This window comes from Falco biarmicus, chromosome Z, assembly GCF_023638135.1.
Source record: "Falco biarmicus isolate bFalBia1 chromosome Z, bFalBia1.pri, whole genome shotgun sequence".
Classification (NCBI taxonomy): Eukaryota; Metazoa; Chordata; class Aves; order Falconiformes; family Falconidae; genus Falco; species Falco biarmicus.
In genome coordinates, this window is record NC_079311.1 from 76,772,890 (window position 1) to 76,793,383 (window position 20,494).

General features: G+C 39.5%; 1 protein-coding gene across 3 annotated transcripts in view; it reads left to right on the forward strand.

Moving 5' to 3' along the window:
* The window catches only part of KIAA1328 (KIAA1328 ortholog), a 180,327-nt gene that overhangs the window by 147,940 nt on the left and 11,893 nt on the right, over nt 1-20,494 (forward strand). For all 3 annotated transcript variants that reach the window (XM_056324509.1, XM_056324510.1, XM_056324511.1), the window contains one exon: nt 2,104-2,212. In XM_056324509.1, the coding sequence (XP_056180484.1) occupies nt 2,104-2,212 (109 nt within the window). The remainder of the gene's footprint in view (nt 1-2,103; nt 2,213-20,494) is intronic.

Consider the following 20,494-nt stretch of genomic DNA (forward strand, 5'->3'; position numbering starts at 1 on the left):
CTCTTCTGATCATGGATTGGCACATTATCAAGTTACCAGGGTCACACAGTCAACATATATCCCTGTGATATTTCTAAGAGTTCCTTCACTGGTAATTAACTCTTTGTCAGGTGAGATTTTTTTCATTGCATGGTAGTGAAGCACAATGCATTATAGCAGGGTGATAAGAACCCTGGTTGTTTGTTTTTATGTTTGGGGTTTTTTTTTGCCTCCGTAGAATATGCCTTAAAACATGTGGGTTTATTATATTGTATATACTTGTTTACATCTTAAATCAGTGCAGTATTTTAAATAGTCTTAATACCTTGAACACCTGTAAATTTTGCACTGAAGGTGGAATTACAGCCTTCTTGTGTTTCTTCATGTTTCAGCATGGATGGTAGGTAATGTTGCTGTTCACAGAGCTAGAAATATTTAGGCATGACAGAATTACTTAAAGAGCTAACACTGATTTGGCTTTGCTGAGACCTGTAGTTTTCCCTGTACTTACTGTTTAGTTAAGTGATGCTGGTTGGACAGAACTGATTGGTCAAGGTTAAAAAAGTCCAGATCCACAGACTTTTGTGTTGTAGATGAGATTACTCCTAATTTGCATATTCCACTTAGCTCAGACTACCTGTATGCAAGTTGTCTAACTAAATCCTATCTGTAAAATCCAGTTCTCAGGTGGGTGGGTGAAAAGTGGAAGACAGGTGGAAAATTGGCTGGACCACCAGCCTCAAAGCGTTGTCATCTGTCCAGCTAGCAGCCAGTTGCTAGCTGTTAACTGCTTAACATTAACAGCCTGGACAGCAGGACAGGATGCACCTTCAACACGTTTGCAGACAACACCAGCTGGGGAAGCAGTCAGCATGCTGGAGTCAAGGGACCCTAACAGGTTGGGAAAAAGGTTTGACAGAAGCCTCTTTAGGTTCAACAAAGGGCAATGGCAGTTCCTTTACCTGGCTTGGTTAACCTCATTAACCTTGGTTAACAGAACCAATAGGACAACCTTGAAAACAGTTTCACCAGAAAAGAACTGAGTGTTCTGCTGAACAGCAGGCTGAATACGAGTCAGCAATGTGCCTGTGTGATAGGGTAACTAAACCTCATGCTGCGCTATAATAGCAAAAGTGTGGTCATCAGGCTGATGAAGTGACACTTTCCCTCTGATCAGCTATGGTGAGACTGTATCTGTAGAGTGCTGTGTCTGGTCTGGGGCTTCACAGGGGAAGAGGAACGCTGACAAACCATAGGAAGTCCAGCAGAGATCAACCAGGGCAGTCAGGCAGCTGGTGCATATGACCTACTGGGGGAGGCTGAGAAAGATGAGTGTGTTCAGCCTTAAGAAGGTACGATTTAGCACGGATCTTTGTGCTTGCTTCAGCTACCTAAGGGAGAGGCTGTAGAGAAGAGGGAAGGAGACTATTCTTGGAAGTCATCAGCACCAGAGCAAGAGACCGTGGGAAGAAGTTACAACTCAGGGAATTCTGATTAACTATAAAGAAAACATTTTTCACTGTGGAGGTAGTCAAACACTGTAATCAGTGTAGTTGCCCGGAGAGCTTGTTTCACTATCAGTGGAGACGTTCAAAACCTAACTGGAAAAGTGCCTTAAACCTGATCCTGTTGTCCCTGCTTTGAATGGAGGATTGGACTACATGACCTCCAGACTTCACCTTTCCACCTAGATTATTTTGTATTTCAAGAGTTACGGGGGGCGGGGAGTGGAGAAGGAATGGACTAAGAGTTCTATTTTATTGAAACTAAAATACTGTTATGTGGGTATTTACACTTGGAAAGCTAACATCTTGTAGCATGTCATGAGAGCTGATTCCTGTGGACCACTATAAGAATTGGTAATGGTGCAAGTCTGTCAAACTTTGGGCAGTAGGATGGAGGCTGTAGAGTGTGACTTACTCTACAGATTTGATTCTGTGTGATCCTGAAATGCATGCCATGCACGGTACTGCCAGCTGATGAGTTACTTGATCACTGTTTGTATATATGGAACTCCAGAACTGTTGCAACTTTTAGTCCCAGCATTCTGTACTAATGCAGTATCACAAAACATCTGTCCAAAACTTACTACTCTCTGATGTCTGGCTTGTGTTCATTCCACAGGGATGACTTCAGGACCTAGGAAGGATGCAGCCACATCTCCTGGGCTGATAGGCAGCAGCAAAGAGCTTGCAACCACAGCCACATCACCAACTCAGCATAATACTTCATGGTAAGCCACTAGGTAATCTCTGATTTAAGATTCTGCAGACACAACCATCAAATTCTCCTAGATGCAGGGAAGTGGCTGAACTTCTATGATATTTCATGTTAGCACGAGCTGGATAATATAAACTAAAAATTGCCATATCCTTTTGACATTTATAGTAAGTCTTACATTGCTTGCTAGAATAAGAAAAGCAGGAATATGCCAAGTTCTAACATTTTAATTTTACTTAGGTTTTGAAACTAAGTATTTTATGTTCCGTGTCCTGACACATTAAATATGTTTATAAATAATTTGAATTTTTTATTCAGGTGTTAACCTCTGTTAGGTTTTAAATCCACTTGAAAATTTTAATCCCCTTGTATTTGCCTCCACTCCCATATTTTGTCAAATGGCATTTCTTTTAAAATGTTTTGTATCAGAGTTATTTTATGTTTAATGACAAACAACACATGAAATCGGCAATTCCTGATTATACTGTATATCTGCACCAAACGCACTGAAAAAACAGCATTATCACTGCTGCTTCAGTGAAGAAACAGAAGACAGCATTGTTGTTACACTAACGAGTCTAAAAGCAACTTTCCTTCTTTAGGCAGGATTACAATTCTAGTGGTAGGTGCCTAGAAAAACAGCATACAATCCTTGCTTTTCTTTATCATAACCCACATTTTCTCATCATATAATCTTTAAGCAACAAAAAAAATGCAGATGAAAATGTGAATTTGCTGTATTTTACACCACTAGTTAGATGAGTTTGTGCACCAGGATGACAAGAACATACAACTGTTCATAAGAAGAGTTAAAGGTTTCTCAGAGAATGAGAGGGCTTGAATCAGATTTAATCTTCTTTTGGCCCAGTGGACTAGGAAAATGTATGCTTGATATCATCCCTGTATTCTTGGCAGCAGCTGGCAGTTTATTTCTATCTTCTGAGAGAACTTGTGATATATAATAGGTGAAAAACCACTATCGATATTGACAAATTTGTACTTACTTGCTATGGTAACACTTTTTTTTTCTTCTGAAGGAAGGGATGATAATTCTGGGAGGATTTGAGAACTGAGATAGATTGGGCTCTATTTCCCACAAGTAACTGTATGTTTAAACAAAGAGAAACCACAAGACTATCCAAGCATTTCTCTTAGAAGCAAGGGTTACTTTTGCAAGCTGGTAATATCATCAGATAAAGCGTACATAAAGATACTGCTTGATACCATCTAATAGTGATAAGTTGAGATTCCATTCAAGCACTGAGGAGTAGGTATAATTATTCACATCATACAACAACTGCTCAGAAAAAGGAATTTTATTCAAGAGGATTGACGGTCCATTCTTTTCTAAAGAGGGGAGTAAATATTTGTTGAAATACGCTGTTAGAAATCATATCAGATAAAGTGATCAGTAAAAGGAGTCTGATTAGCTGTCATCCTTTGAGGTTTATTTTACCAGTTGTTGACAGATTTTGAAAAATCCTGTATTTCTGGGGTGCACTTTCCCATACTTCCTCGCTTGCTTTCTCTCTGTTGGTGCTGTAAGTATAATTGTCCAGTTTAAGCGGCCATGTTGTGCTTTCCCTTACTCATGGCCTTCTACTAATTGAAAATGGTAAATGGACAAGTATTTCTGTGGAGACCTAGAGCTGATCCTATCCTTCATCAAAAAACTTGCTTGGGTAGCAGGTCAGTCTCAATTTATCACTGAATGGTTATAAGCTTAGACTGCAGGTTTAACTAACTAAATTAATCAATATAGAGAATTATTGCTGCTTTTGTGCCACTAAAGTTAGGGTTTGTCAGCATGTTTGTTATAATCTGTGATTTGGGGGGGTTAACAGCTTAACCACAACAGTTGGCACGGGCCTGAAACTTCCAGCACAAAGCCCTAGCCTAAGAGGAAATTTATTTATTCGGCAGTACGTGTAAACCTAATTACTTTTGACTATTTAAATTTATAGGACTAGATTCAACTCATGTTTTTGCCAGCTTTAACTAGCACAAACCCTGGCATCCGGCAGTAACAGCAATGGAAAGCCTGCCAGGGAGAAGGTGTTGGAAAGCGACAGAAGCTCCCTGCCAGCACGAGGCATGAGGGTGCTAGCGCAGCTTCTGGGGAGGGCTGGCTGGATAAGCAGGCATGGCAGGTAGAAGATGCGTTGGCTTGATAGCCTGTCTTGGCAGGGCTCAGCTGGAGGCCTCGGTGTGTTACGGCTGCCTCCTGCTTGAGGAAGAATCGCTGCAGTGCTACTTCCTTCTCTCTGTTGGAATGAATCATGTCTGGGACAAGACATAAATGTCCCAAGAAGGTAAAGGTGTGTGCTTTGACAGCCTTAGTGATAGATCTGTGGAAGGATCAGACTTGCAGAGTGAATGTGCACAAGGTGGTTTCAGTGATATCTCTGACAGAAAAATAGCATTCCTTTATCTGGCGTCCTGAGTTGGACTAATAGTGGATTTGCTTGCCCATCATGCTTGTATTCATGCCTGTCGCTGCTTTTCATGCTACAGCCAAGCATTGCGTGTTTAGTTAACCAGTATTCTTTAGCCAAGTGTCTACACCTGCGTAAGCCCCTTGAAATTATGTTCGCTGCAGGTCTGGAAAGCTTTTCTACTCCATGTGCTTATTTACCTAGACTAAAGCCAGTATATTTGGAAAAATGCACAGACAAGGTTGGGGCTGGGCAAGTTTGGAAGAGGAAGTTTATCCCTTTCCCCTAAAGCATAGTTCCTGTGACTGCCTTAAACATTACCTTTTCAATGGCCAAGGAAATCTTCTGGTTTTTATAACTGTTGTTTCCCTAAAAGAAGGACTCCTGGTTTCGGCTGTGAGCTGGAAAGGAGCTTTAAAGGCGGGTAGTGGCATTTCTATGCTTTCATTTAGTGATGAAGTTTTTACAAAAACTAGATCTTACCTTAGGTATAATCAGGTACTCATCTCAGCAAAACAAGTGTTGGGTTTGGATTGGAAAACGGAAGTGAAACTGCTCTAAATTAACGTATTAAGCTATTCGTTTAAAAAAAATAAAAGTGTGGTAAATTGTGCTTTGTGAAAGACCGTTTAATTTGATTGCAGCCCTGGTGCAATTGTCAGGCTCTCCCCACGCAGAAACAGTTGTAGTGTCGAGTTTGGCACAGTAAGACCTATAACACTGCAGATAATCAAGCACTTAAAAAGACACAGGCAAAGGTTGTTCTGTTCACCATGGAAACAGATAATTCTCCTGTAATATTTTTCACTTTGGGCATCTAAGAAGTGAATTTAAGAACAGTTAGGTAAATTAAGGGATTGAGTGATAGCCTGGGATTTCAGCATTAAGCTTATGTTTTCTTGTTGCAGTTTTAAATCAGAGTTTTAATGCTAGCTGAATGCATTGTCTTGGAGTGAAGTTTCTTAGAGCCATTAAAATAAGTGATTTAGAAGTTCCTGCAATATGAATGCTATATTTGAGCTATATTGCTATCTGTTAGACTGCAGTGGCCTGTTGAAGTTCTTATAAACAGATTGTATTGTGTAAATTTGTGTTTAGGGACATTTTAAAAACAAAACTGTTTACCCAATTGCCCAGCACATCTCAGGTGAATGTGTATTCAGGGACTTTTAAGCAAATTAATATCTGATGTAAAATATAATGTGCAGAGTTGTATACTTAATAATGCACACTGGAATAGTCTAGAGTAGATCTGTTATGCTGAGTGTTAGGAAATATGACAGTGATGAGATTTTAGCTTTTGCCTTACTTATGCAGTAGTTGCCTTTCAGATCTGTTCATGCTGGATGCTTAAATACGGTTCTGCTCTTAAGAGGACACTATGAAGTTTCTTCTACTGTAGAGCATAAGCGAGGACTGCCAAAGAAATAGTGTGTGGGTTTTTTGTTTTGTTTTGTTTTTTTGGTTTTTTTTCTTAGGATTAGGCATCATTCAGGATTCCAAAGGAGGACAAGGAGAAAACGATTAGAAGTCTGTTTGGAGTTGGGTGGTGAGTTAGGTACCGTATGTGGTAGGAGACACAAGTTTTGCCTACTCCCCGAGAAAGCCAGCAGCACAAAAAGTCCCATGTAGTTCCATATGCAAGTGATAAAACCAGACGTTGGCAAATTAATCTCTCTTATTCACAGTGTAGGTTGTTAATTGTTCTCTCTGCTGGCTGTCGATACAATGTGAAATTTTCATTCCCCATTCAAGATGGAAAAAGTTGTGGCTGAAAATGTTAACATTTGCATTTTTATTTGTTGATTTATTTAAAGGACAGCCTCTCTTACAGCAATCCATCACTCAGTGACACCCCAAATATGAATAATGTATTGTAGACTTGCGGTTACAATGTGTAATAAGTGCCAGAGACAGTAGAAGAATGTTAACTATGTTGCAAATGTAATATTTATCGACTCATGGTTTATTGCTTTCGAGGTTCAATAATACTGACCATAGGACATTAATATCACTTATCTTGATTTTAGTTGGGCAGCTCTGTATGTAGAAATAACCCATTTATCTCATACTTACAAAATAAATGTGAATTTTACAGCGCTTTGTGAGAAGTGCATTGTAAGTTTCTTTGCTTAGTGTTCACAATTCTCCTTTTCTGCCTTCTCATTTACTTGTATCTGACATTGATCCCACTCCAATTGCCTGACCCAGATGGTAAGCACCTCAGTACTCTCCTACAGGCTTTATTTACTGGCTGCATGATGATCTTGTGCCTCTGGTGGTGTTTGGACCAGGTCTCTCTTGCTGTTAAAGACCAGTATGAAAAGAGGCTTAGACAGTTTTCTAGTGCTTCTGCCTGAAACTACAATGGCTGAGATGCTAAAGCAGAGAGAACTTCTCTTTTGGAAAGACATGCTTAGCAAGTCTAAGTCCTCTTTCTTTAGAATCACAGGTATCAGAAGTAACAGTTTAATTAGGTCAACAGTTGTTATTATAGGCATTTATTTACAAAGAGATTTTTAATCAATGAATAAGAATACATCACAGCATTTTTGGAAGATTAGGATTCAAAATTCAGTAGTTTAAAAAACCAAAAATTTCTTGATAATCTGCGTAAGAAAAGAATTTACAATAAAGCTATACTACAGTAACAGATCAATCAGTAGTAATCATTCCTATCTTCAGATAGGAATTTGCTTGAAAACTTGCTCGAGAGTTTTGCTTCAGCAACTGGTACAGGCTGGGCAAACACTACTCCTTATCTACGCTATTAGGTTATGACCAGTAAAAGCTTTGAAGTCTCAGGGGTGAAATGCAGATGTGAACCCAGGTCTGGGATCAACCCCAAATGTAATAGTGGGAGAGTTCAAGCTTATGCTGAAATCAGATTTCACCTGTGAAGCCTGGCTCTTGGGGAAACTTGGAATCGGGTTCAGCCATGAAAATGATAAGCCTTGATTATATTTCACGTTGTAGACGTCAAGTAAATTTTGAAGTGACATTCTGTATTTATGTCTGAGGTTATAAAATTTAACACATCATCAGCTTCTTTTTCTTTACTGTATGTAACAGGAACGCCTATTTGTGTCAGAGCAGTCTACCTAATAGCTGCTTTGCAATAACAGTTTTGGTGTGTCCGTTGCTGACAATGAAAATCATATTGGGGAATTCTGACTTGCAGTGCAAAAGGATTAATGTTAATTAGCAACTGTTGGCTGTAATTGTCACCCTCATTAAAATGCAGAATTATGTATTTCTTAGTTATAAATAACCTTTCTAATTGTACTTGATGTATGCCAGTTTAATCAAAAAGTACACTTGCAAACAGGCAGGTATTTGCATTAATCTAGCACTGGATCTTTGAGTCCTTTTTGATCGTCTTTTATTCCAGACTTGACTAGTTGGGGGAGGTCTATTCCAGCTACATATCCTTCACACATTCTTCTTCTTTTTTTTTTTTTTTTTTTTTTTTTTTTTTGGAGCTCTGTAGATCTGACAGGATTTTGTATTAAAATGAGGGAAAACGTGTTTTGGGAATATTCAGTGTAACAGAAAACGTGTCAAATTTTGAAGTAGTTGGCAAGGTTTCCATCATTCAGTGGTCTGACAATAACTTGATTATAGTTCGAAAGTAATAATAAAGCAAAAGAAAATAGAGTACAAATCTTATTATGAAGCTGACTTAACTCTTTTTGTAATTTTCATTGTTATCTTAATTACTTTTTTACAGCCCCCCACCCTGTGTTTTTGCAGATTCTCAAATACCATGTTAAATCTTAAGTGAATATTGGCTGATTGGATGTGATTCCTGTTTGCACTTGTAATCACAGCAATGAAAACTTAATCTCAAAATATTGTTTTTAATTAAAAAAAAAAAATATTTCAGGTTCCTTCTGTGCTTTGCTTTACTCCATTGTTAAAAAGCCTGATTTGACTGTCTTCTCTTCCTCCACTGATACTCTGAGTGCTCTGTGTTCTAGCTTTTAAATGTAATGTTTTCTTGGTATTACTGTAATGGCAATTTCTACATAGCTTAGCAAATTAAGACCAGTCTTGGTTCCTGTCTTCATGGTTCTCCAAGGAACAGTTCTGCATAGTTCTCTTCCTAGCACTGTAGTCACTTATCTGTTCCTTCTCTTTCAGAGGAGTTTCCTCTTGGGTTTTTTTGTTTGGTTATTTTTGAGGAATTGATTAAGATATACAGAATAACTGCATCTTACTTTAAGAAGACATTCTTCCAAAAGATGGCTCTGTCATACTCCCACCACATTGCTTATATGATAATATATTCCCCTTTTTCTCTCTCCTTCACCTGCCTGGACTCTTTAGGCTGTAAACTCTTCAGGGCAGGATCATATCACAGTACATCTCCGTGCTTGGTTGGTCTGTGTAGTAACGATGATTAACTGTGATGCTAGTATAGTTAGGGTGAAATTCATCTTGCTTATCTTGAGACAACGGAGCTAGTTACCCTCAGCTTCTTTCATGGTCGATGAGTTATTTTAGGATCAGCTAAATCACCTTTTGGTGATACCTGTTGTCCTGTGGGCTGTAAAGTAAGTCCGGAGTAACACACACTGACACCTTATCCTTCTTCTAGCTGAATATGTGGAACTAAAAATAAGTTTTCATTGATATTTTGCTTATGGATTGGAGGCAAATGCAGGGTTAACCTATGTACTGCATGGTCGGTGCCTTGATTATGGACGCAGTTTTAATGGTCTCATAAATCAAAGGGCTTAGGTACTGAACACTGTGGGAGAGGGAGTGGGTACGTATGGTTGTGAACACACAGCATCTTCCTCAGTAGAACATGAACTTGTGATGTGGTGACATGTTTAATAAAAAATGTGGTGATGGAAGTTTGACTGCTTCGGAGAATTCTTAGAAGTGGCGTGAAGTGGTGATGCCCTGTAACTTGAACATCAGTGACCAGTACACTGCAGTGTTTCTGAGGTCTAAGCAGGACCTTGCACCAGCCATGTCTCATCTCTGCTAGTCAAACATTGTGTGTGACCAGAGATGGTCTCGGCAGACAGATGCAGCTCTGTCTTCTCAATTAATTCCAGCGGATGGGTTGCCTACTTAGGAAAGAAATCATTGTTTCTCTGTCACTTAAGGACGTTAAACAGCCCTTTACACTGTTTGATTTGCCCTATTTCCAGTTTTTAATGTACTTTTTCTTCCCTTCACGATATTCTAATTCTCTGCCTCAATAAAGACCTCCAGCTTTTGTTTTTACTACCATGAATAGCATAGTATCAGCAGTGTCTCATTATCTGTCCTTCCTCTAGGCCACTTATGAATACATTAAAGAGTTCAGGGCCTAACAGATTTCTGTGACGCTACACTGGTGACCTCCCTGGCCACCTTCTAGCAGACCAATTTGTTGTTTTCTCTTTATTTCCTGCCTTTTAACCAGTTATCTATCCATTAATGGGTTTTCCTCTTAGTTTATGGCAACTTTTAGGTCTTCAGTGGTAGAGCGCTGGAAAGCTTTTGAAACTCCGGACAGACATTTTAAACTGTATTTTCCTTTTTCAAAGGCATAATAATTTTACAAATCTAGTAGAGGTCCCCAGTGAATTAAGACTTCATATAAAGACCCTGTCAATATGTCAAGTTTATTGATTCTTTATTATAATTTCTATCAATCTGCTTGTTCTAAACATAAGACCTCTTTATTTGTGGATTTTTGCATCATTCCAGATCACTTTAAAAAAACCCTGCATTTCTGCCAGAACTGAGGCAGTTTTAGGCAATATTATGTGCTACAGTTGATAGTTCAGCTATTTCATACCTGAGCTCCTTCAGAAGTTTGAGTGAGTAGCAGCTGATCCCAGCAATTTATTATTGTTCATTTATGTTGATTTGTTCCGTAATGTATTTATACGACACTTCAACCTGAGGCAGGTCTTCCACCATGCCCTCTGTGGCTTCAGAAACTTCCCAAGTTTGTGCATGGTGAATATATGTCAGCTCATTGATCTTTTCTGCTATGGCATTATTATCCTTTACAACTTTATCTCCTCTTGGCTTTAACAAAACTCAGACTTCTGATTTTTCATATATTTAATGGGGATTTGTTATTAGACCTTATGCTTTTAACCATTAGTGACTGGCTGAAATTTGTTGTGGACTTTGATTATGTGGGGGTTTCTTGGTCATGTTGTGCTTTTTTATTATTATTATTATTGTTATTATTTTATTCCCGTTCCTCTTGATCGATCCATTTGTTCTTTGCTATTTTATTTATTTGGGCCTGACTGGACATAACTGTCTCCTGTACTATTCCACTTAACTGGTATAACTCCATTTCATCCTTCTGAAGTCTTACTCCGCTTTTGTGGAGCCCTAGTATGACTATTGGACAAATGTGTGCTGTCTGAAAATATTTTTACCTTTTTAGCTACCCCTTTTGATTTCTTTTTAACGGACTTTCTCACTTTTATATTGTTTCCGTATCTGAAATGAAAGACTGCTGTAGTCAATTTGACATGTTGAACCTATGTGTGTAATGTGTATCGTTACTCTTTGGTTGTAGCATCTGAGCAGTGGAGTGGACTCTTCACAGGTGTGAGACAGTTTTTGTGGAATGAACAGCACAACAGTCTAGGATTCAGCTGGGAAAGGCGTGGCTAAGTTTAGAGTACTATTAAAAGTTCTTAAAATCAAAAGTGATATGCAGAAAATGAGTAGGGAACAATATTGTCTTGTCTGCTGGAGAAACTGATGGCCATCAGGCAGAATTGTGGGTTGGTGCATTCAGAGCATGCAACATTTAGATAGACACCGGAGACCAATTTGCTCGTATCCTGACTTACTTTTATGTTCTTAACTCCACATACTCCAAGATTGTCATTGTAGTTTTCTCTGACTTAGAGGTTTTTAAATAAAGTCATCCATAATATATGGATTATAATAATGATTTTTACATAACTACGTGTTCATCTTTTAATGTCCTTGTTAAGACATTTCTGATGTGGAAAAACCCAATATCTGGATTTAAGTCTGAATCTCATAATGCTATGTGTCTGGAATTAGTTCAATAGGATGCAATAACGGAAGATTCAGGCCCTGATTTTTCCTGAGTAAGGTAATGAAATAACCAAGGTGTCTTTTACATTTGGGTAGGGAAAGTCATGGCAGTATTTCAGTGTAAAGAATATCCACTGTAAAATACGTTTTTGTTTTGTGGGCTTTCCAGCATTGCTTTTGGGAACCTTGGTTTATTTAACATACCTTCTAGTTTTCTGACACAGATTTGAAGGAAACAAAGAGTCGATGGTGTAATTCCTAGTCACAGATCTTCGTTCAAGCTGAGGGCACCAATTTGTACTGTAGGTGTGATTTTTTTCTCTTCCTTGACCAGGTTTTCTTTCCAAAATCACATGCTATTAAACATCATTAAGTTTGGCTTTGTGAGGGGCTGTGACTAAAGTTATCTCTTCAACATTTAGATAATCTTAAAGGAAAACAGTATCTGGGTGGGTTTTTTCAGCATTTATTTAATTGTAGATACAGGTTGTGTTTAGCATTTACATTTCACAGTGCCGTGTGCTTCTAGGTCACAGGTAATTTGGGGTTACGTATAATAATTTTGATCCATTCTATGTTGTTTATGAGGTGGTATTTCATTTATGGTCCTATGGGGGGGGGGGGAAGTTATATTTCCTTTAGTGTGGATGTTTGAATATGGGAGGGAAATAAATGGAAAACATGATGAAAAACTAAACGTTTTACTGAAAATAATGCTGTTATCTTTGTTTTCTGCCCTGTACAAAGTTAACTCTGTCTGTTTTAACAGTGGTGCTTTAAGTGTTATTTTTCTACTTTGGATCTTCCCACCCATAAGTTTTAAAGGATTTAGTTTTGCAACTTACAGTGGGAAGACTTTGTGTGAATGATCTAGTTGAAGATGTCCCAGTTCATTGCAGGAGTGTGGACTAGATGACCTTTAAAGATCCCTTCCAACACAAACTCTTCTATGGTTCTATGAAAAAATTGCTTTTAAGGGTTGGGGTTTTTTTTCTGTAAAAAACAACCAAAGACATTCTAGAGTACTAATATATAATTTATGCATTTAAAATCTTTTAAAGGAGATCCTCAAAGCCTCTAATGCCATTGTACTTTTAACTTTCATTTTTGCTTCATCTGCATTAAATCAACTTTCACTACTTAAAACAGAAATTGAGTTTATTGAAACATTTCAGTTCTGATTATTTTTTAATAAAGATGAAGAAGGCTAACCTAATGAAATCACTGGAATGAAATGAGAAAAAAATTTAAAAAAATTAATAAGCTGAAGACTTGAAGATTTTATTAAGTCACATTTGCCTGTACGTTTCTCTGTGTGTACCATCTTGGATCAGTAGGGTAAGAAACATGCCTTCTAAGGAATGACCTTTGCACTGTTAGGCTGACTTTTTCTTTTTCCAGAAGCGTTACTGGAAACACATTACTGATAGTTTGTGTGTGCATTAAGTTCTGTGCCCGTGATCACAAAATTGTGGTTTGAGAAGAGCAGTAGTACTGAATTCAGATTCCCCCCCTCCTTTATAGGTAGTTGAGACCTATAAATATATTTTGTAGAATACACGTCTGTCAGTCTATCAGGTATCTGTGGAACATCATAATGTACAGGTAGCTTTATAGCTTTATGATTTATGAGTTCGCAGATGTTTTCATACTCTCAGAAATAAAATGTTCTCTGCTCCATGCAGATTATCTGATAATTCAGTGTTGCACTGTGTAGGTATATTTGTAATATAAAGTGTGCTGTTTGTAACTTCCTTTGCAAGCATAGTCTGACCTGGCGTGTTCTTGTCACCATGTCTGTGCCCCTGTATGTGTTTCTGCCCAGAATTTTTCAAACTCCGCTCTTGTTCCATTGACCTTGTTCTTGCTGACTAGCCTATGTTCTTGCAGCACTGCCTGTGTTTTTTTACTGTAACAGGTGAAGCAATTCCTAGAAGGACTTTAACAGTGTTCCAGCTGCTGCTCATCCCAGCTTCTGCTTGACTCTGTTAATTGCTCTGTGCATCCCTGTTCTTATCCATATGCTTGGAATTTGGAACCTGCATATCCAACTTGTTCGTAGGCAACAAACGAACCTAGTAAGAGAGATGTCCTCTCCCTCCCTCTTCCTTGCCAAGTTCAAATCTCTTTCAAGCTGCTTTGTCCTATCTCCTAATGACCTCAGCATCTAGATTTCTAGGTGTGAAAGAAAAGTGTGGTTTTTTGACTCAACCTGCAGTGACAGCTCGATACTACTGTGATGAATGTCTTAAGGAGTGTCTAGATCACTAGAATGTATAGGTCTATTGTAATTATCCGTACGATTTTCTTGCTTTCACTTATTTTGTTTTGTTATGAACTTTTTAGTGGCAGACCATTTCTACCAGTGCACAAACCATAACACGGCGTGGCTTTGACTTTACTCAAACCAGGAGATTTTTGTGCCAAGGTTGTAATATTGTATTGTTACTTCATCGTATCTGTGTGAAAATTTTAATTTCACGCCCTGTGGACTTCACTGTCTCTGTGCATGCTGCTCATGTTGTTGCATAGAAGGGTAAGTCCCTGGGTCACATTCATTTTGCAGTGTGTTTGTTTTGTTTTTTTTTAAAGTAAGAGTTCTGTTTCCTTTGAGAGATCTTGCTGTAAAGCTAGCTGGGAATTTCTGCCAGAAAAATATTTGCAAGCTTAAAGTCAAGATAGTAAAAATATTTTTACTAAATTTCTTACAATGTGGCTATGATCATCATATTCAGAAAGAAAAAAAAATGTGTATGGGGTTATGTGCTACACTATGATACATTTGTATATGAATAGGTGCAAGTCATTTGTTAAAGTATGTGGGGAAGGAAGGGAAAACCCTTGCTTAAATGTGTTGTCATGTCTTCCATACATCCTGGGTTTAATGAGTTGCAAACATTTCTGGGTTTACCCAGAGCTAAGCTCTTGGTTAATACTTGAGTTGGTTTATGGAGCTTCCTGATTTGCAGACATTGTCATTTTAAGCTTCCCTGGTTGTACCGTGCCTGTACCGTGTGGGTAAGGCAGAGTCTGGTCCTTGCTAGTCAGTCCTTGATTTTTTCTTATGTAATGTCTGCGAAGTTTAATGTGTTAATGGAAAGAAATATGCTACTATGAAGTCAAAGAATAGCTGAGGTTGGAAGGAGCCTCTGGAGATCATCTAGCACAAACCTCTGCTTGGAGCAGGGTCAGCTAGAGCAAGCTGCTCAGGACTGTGTTGGGTCAGGTTTCAAATACCTCCAAGGATGGAGACTCCACAACCTCTATGGGCAACCTGTGCCAATGTTTAACCACCTACATAGCAAGAAAGCTTTTTTACTTCCATTCGAATGGAATTTCTTGTATTTCAGTTTGTGCCCATTACCTCATGTCTTTGGGTGTCACCGAGAAACTGACTCAATTTTCTTTCCTCTCCTAATCAAGTATTTTTGTATATTGATAAGATGACTCTGAGCTGCCTATCATACAATCATTTAGGTCGGAAAAGCCCTTTTGAGGTTATCAAGTCCAGCCGTTAACCCAGTCCAAGCATGAGCCAAGTCCACCACTAAACCATGTCCCTGAGCACCGCATCTGCATGTTTTTTAAACACCTCCAAGGGACGGTGATTCCACCACCTCCCTGGGCAGCCTGTTCCAATGCTTGACCACCCTTTTGGGGAAGAAATTTTTCCTAATATCCAATCTAAACCTCCCCTGGCGTAACTTGAGGCCGTCTCCTCTTGCCCTGTCACTTGTCACCTGGGAGAAGAGACCGACCCCCCTGCCTACACCCTCCTGTCAGGCAGCTGCAGGGAGCCACAAGGTGCCCCGGAGCCTCCTCCTCTCCAGGCTGACCCCCCCCAATTCCCCCAGCCGCTCCCCACCAGCCCTGTGCCCCAGCCCCGGCACCAGCCCCTGCCTGTCTCTAGACATGCTGTAAGGCTGAACTCCCTTGCTGCAGGTCAAACAACCCCAGCTCTCTCAGATTTTCCTTTTGTATCAGATACTTCAGTTCTTTAATCATCTTTGTTGCCCTTCACTGGACTTATTTGAGTGTGCCTATGTCTCTGTTGCACAGGAGAGTCCAGCACTGGACATAGCGCTCCAGCTGTGTCCCACCAGGGCTGAGCTGAGAGGAAAGATCACCTCCCTTGGCCAGCTGGCAGTGCTGGCCTTTGCTGGCTTATGTTCAGTTCTTTGTCTACCAGGACAACGAATGTCCAGGTCCTTCTCAGCAAAGCTGCTTTCCACCCAGTCAAAACTGCCCTGTGCTGGTGCCTGGCGTTATTCCTCCCCGGGTGCAGGACTTCATGTTTTCCGTTGTTGAATGTTGATAGATTCTTGTGGGCCCATTTCTCTTGCCTGTTCAGGTCCCTCTCTGTACACCTTCTGGCCCCTCTCAGTTAAAATATATTCAGAAGAATATGGGAATGAGTAACTTAGCATCAGTCTCTTGAGCTGTTAAATGCCCTGCCTTATTTTGTAGCCTATTAATGGCCTTATGTAGTTTCTAACAGAAACATGGACTGTCCGCAGATGTATGGTTATCAAAAAGTTACCCTGCAGAGCCCGAGATCATCTTTGCTAGTTACTGCTGGGAATGAACAAACTAAAATTTCACTTCCCTGCCCATCTGTTCAGCAACTGAAAGTAGGTAATTTATCTCAGTGGGATACCTACCACCTGTGTAAATTTTTTGAAAGAGGTTGTTAGCGTGCAATGACTACAGCCAAGGGACACCAGGCCTGAGCGCCTTGTACTCTGTGCTTTACTGCTGGTTTTTTCTGTTGGGTGCCTTCTAAGTTGGTACTTGCACAGTGTCAAGCCTATTCAGTGCCTTTGTCCCTATGAAGCTTACAACAACTCTACCTGCTTTGCCACACGGCATGCTCTTGTGCCAACTGCGTGCAACTCCTTGCCAGCAGTCGCCTCTCTTGACATGCTAAACCAGGCATCACCAACATACTATATTTTTTACAGCTACTGTTTTATCTCAGCGGCTTCTCTTGAATTATGTATCCTCATCTTTGATGTATGAAATCTCAGCTGATTTAAAGATTACCCGAGAGGGCTGAGCACATCTGGAAATGAATGGAGCAACAGATAGTCCCAACCCTTCCACACTAGAGTGCCAAGTGGGAACTTTTGCAGCAGTTGGGTACTGGAATACAATTCTTACAAGTGTTGTTTCTTCACATATGGTCTGCACCCAAGCAGTCAATGTGTTGGGATGCCAAGTATTTGAGCTCAGCTGCAACATTTGTTCTCAAGCAAATGAGTTCAAATAAAGAGCTGGAAAGCAGGGAGATCATGGGCTGTTCTGTTAGGGCTAGGCACCAAGGGTTTCACTAGATAAGATACCCGAAATTGTATGTGCCTCTCAGTGGGAGGTGAGTAGAACAGAGCAAGTGAATGCAAGTTTGGCTGAAAAGCAGTTGCTGTCTGATGTGAGGCTTCAGAGTACATTAGGAAGGAAGAAGAAGCAACTGAGCATAAACTACACGTATAATCTCAGCAAGATACAGAATCACAATGCATATAAAGCTTAAGCACTCTAGCCTATGAAGCATTCTTCAGTTTCTTCAGTGGTGGTTGTGGTCACTGTGCTCCCTGCAGAAACTTGGCTTTAGGTGAGCTGAAAGATCCTATTCACCTTGCTTATGCTAGCATAGCTGGCATAAAAGATGATGCCATTTACTGTGTCATTAGGATTAACAAAGTGATGCCAATTAAAAGCTGAGAGCAACAAGCAGGTTGCTCAGGTTTGTTGTGCAGTCCAGCCAGAAAAATGGGCTATTTTGCAGAGTATGTCCATTCGCTGTATTTTGACTGTTACTATACCTTAAATTTAAACTCCTTTCAATTTCTAGGCAGTTTCAACCTATTATTAGCTGCCCACAACACCATCCTGTAAAATGTCCTTTCCTAACTCTCTTGCTACCCACCCAGCTCATGAACAGAGAACAGCAAGGCATTGTTTTTTTCCTCCTAAATGTTCTTTTTAATGTCAAGCATCTGACTGGACAGTTTCTTCTCACTACTTGGTTCCTTCTTCCTTTTCTCCTTTTTTCCCTGTTCCCTGCCAAGGCACTGCTAGCAGAAGCATAGGGGCTATTGTCATGGCCTTGCTGCTCCAGGGAACAGGAGCTGGTAGGTGTTTGCATTTGCCTCTGGAGTGTAATTCTGACTGATGGGTTCTTATCAGGTTTGCCAAGTCCATCCATCCAATTGTCTATTTCTGTTCTGAAGACCAAGCAACCATAAAGTTGAAAACTGTCTTGTATTTTTGGAATCTGAAATTTCAGACAATGCATTTATGAATTATTTATGGTGAATGTGTTTTCAGTAATGTGCGGCATAAAATGGAATGAATGCGTATCCATACTTGCCCTGAACTCTCCAAAGTACATGCTAATAAACAGAATGATAACCTACCATCACTTTTGCCCTGTAAGATTTACAGTGCAAGCACTTTTTTATGTGGTTTAATTCAAGTCAGTTTGTCAACTTAAAGCTCTAGTGTTTTGTTTTAAAGTACAACTTGGTGAGTGATTTTCTATTACTTAAAGAAATCTAACTGCTTTTTCACCCCTATTTCAACTAGAGTTGGTGTCTGTAAATTTTTCTAGTCATGCTGGCATAGAGCCACACTAAATTATGCTTTAACTCACAATTAGAAGGAAGTGGCAACTGTGCAGAGCAGCAAACCTTTCATTTAAAATGGCCATTATGTAAGATCATGATTCTGCAGAATGATTAAGATATTGAAGAATAATTAAGATATCTTTAGTTTTTTGTCCATTTAGAAGTGCTGGGCTTATTTAATTTTTTTAAACCTCCCCGAAACAGCTTTTTCCATAATGACAGTAATACAGGACTCTGTGTTATCACAACTTACTGTTTACTGGTATCTGAGCTGTCTAATGAAAACTTATTTTCACTGATACAGCTGACAGGGCAGAGATAATTAAGAAACAGAAGAATCTGAGTGCTAGATTTTGCTATTAAACACACCTTGCCACAACAGAAAAAACTAAGCTGATAAGCAGGAGAGGAAGGATTGTGCAGATCCACAGGAAGAGCTGATGTTTAGCTACAGCAATTGACTGTATGTAAAATATTTCACCAGGATAGGAAAAAAAAAAAAGAAAAGGAAAAGGTAAAATAAATAATTTCCAAGCATTCACTGAGGCATCTCATTTCCAGGGTGTAAAATAGAGAGCTTGCAGTACTTACTCACCCTGACACAACAAATGGCAGCAGGCAGGGAAGAAACCCAGCCCCAGTGAACCAGTGGCAGAATTTCCATTGGCTTCCATAGGGTCACAATTCCACTCCAATATGTACTTAAAACTACCGCAGTCTGATTTTGCTCCTCTGCTCAATGAGGTTTTAAATCTTGCACAGCTAGTAGCAGTTCTTGCCACAATGGTTAGAAAGTCAATGAAAGCTCACAGTTCAGTAACTAAATGACAAGGTAAGAAACTTTGGAATCATAAAATGGTTATAACTGCTTAACCTAAAACTATGCAGATCTCCCAGTGATTCTACAATTGAAGAAAAAAGTTGATGTATTATCTGGCAGGCTGGGAATTTGGAATGAGCTTGTGAAAATAGTCAGATTGCTAATCCATATAAAAGTGATGGACTTTGCAAACTGTATGTGGTGCGAAAAGAAATGAAAACTAAGGGGCAACACTAAGACTGGCAGAAAGGAGATGCGGAATTGCACTGTGACTTAAATATGCAACCCTTTATGAGAGGTTTAGTAAATTATAAAAGAAAGAGCACAGTTTTAAAGGTGTTTCATTGAATTAATGTTTGTTTTGAGGGGAAAGAAAGATGCTTGGGGAAAGCTTGGAAGAGCAAAAAACTGAGGAGAAAGACTGTTAAGGCAAGAGAAGTAGGGGTATGAGGTATGGCAGAAAAGATGATGACAGTTTAATTTTGGCCCAGAACAATAAAGGGTGAAGATCTTGCTGAAGATAATGCGTGATGACAGAGTGCTTAAAGGGAATAAAAGCTAAGCATGCTCTGAAGTGCAAAGTTATTATGTAATATCAGAGCAGAATCAGGGCCGCAGGTGCCGTACATATACTGAGGTTCATTTTCTGATCTGAAGAGCTTTCAGACTTGATGAGACAGAAACAGATATGTGGGAGGGGAGAGGGACAATACAAACAGTGATTACAGACGTGGTTGTTAAATGCCATGGTAGTTCCATGGTTCTGTAATTTCTTTCTTTTATACTAAAACTTCATTCTAAATTATTCTTCTGTCGCTGGCACATCTGATTTAAAAGGCTTTTTTACTTCCTAGCACTCATATCTTTGTTCAGCCTTCACACAAAATTATTACAAGCTCAGTTATGCCAATTCAGCTGCCTGCAGCCATACCTTAAAAGAAATTATCTGGAGGGTTTGTTGTTTTTTAGCTACTAAAGCACACAGAGACAAAAACAATGAAAAAGCCCTTTCAGTTGTATTTGATGTGTTGGTAACATGGCAGCAGGGTCTGAGCGAAAGTCCTCTGAGGAAATAATAGAAAAGGCTGAGTTACCAGGAGCAAAGAGGTAGGATAACTGAGGATTGAGAGCGTTGAGGTGGGAGTGTGGAAGGGTGAGGAAAGCAGGTCTTGGTCTCTGACTATCAGGTAAGATAGCTTGTTTAGCAAGGAGGAATGAGACCAGCAGCAACTCTTACTTAAGTAATGACAGATGGTTGTATGCTATCATAGGTGGACCCAGGGTAAAAAGTGAGGAAGAAAAATCTCTGGCCAGCCCTGCCTTATACGAGGCATAAGTTTTTTCAGATGCTGTTGCTGGATCCGGTGTCCTTTAGT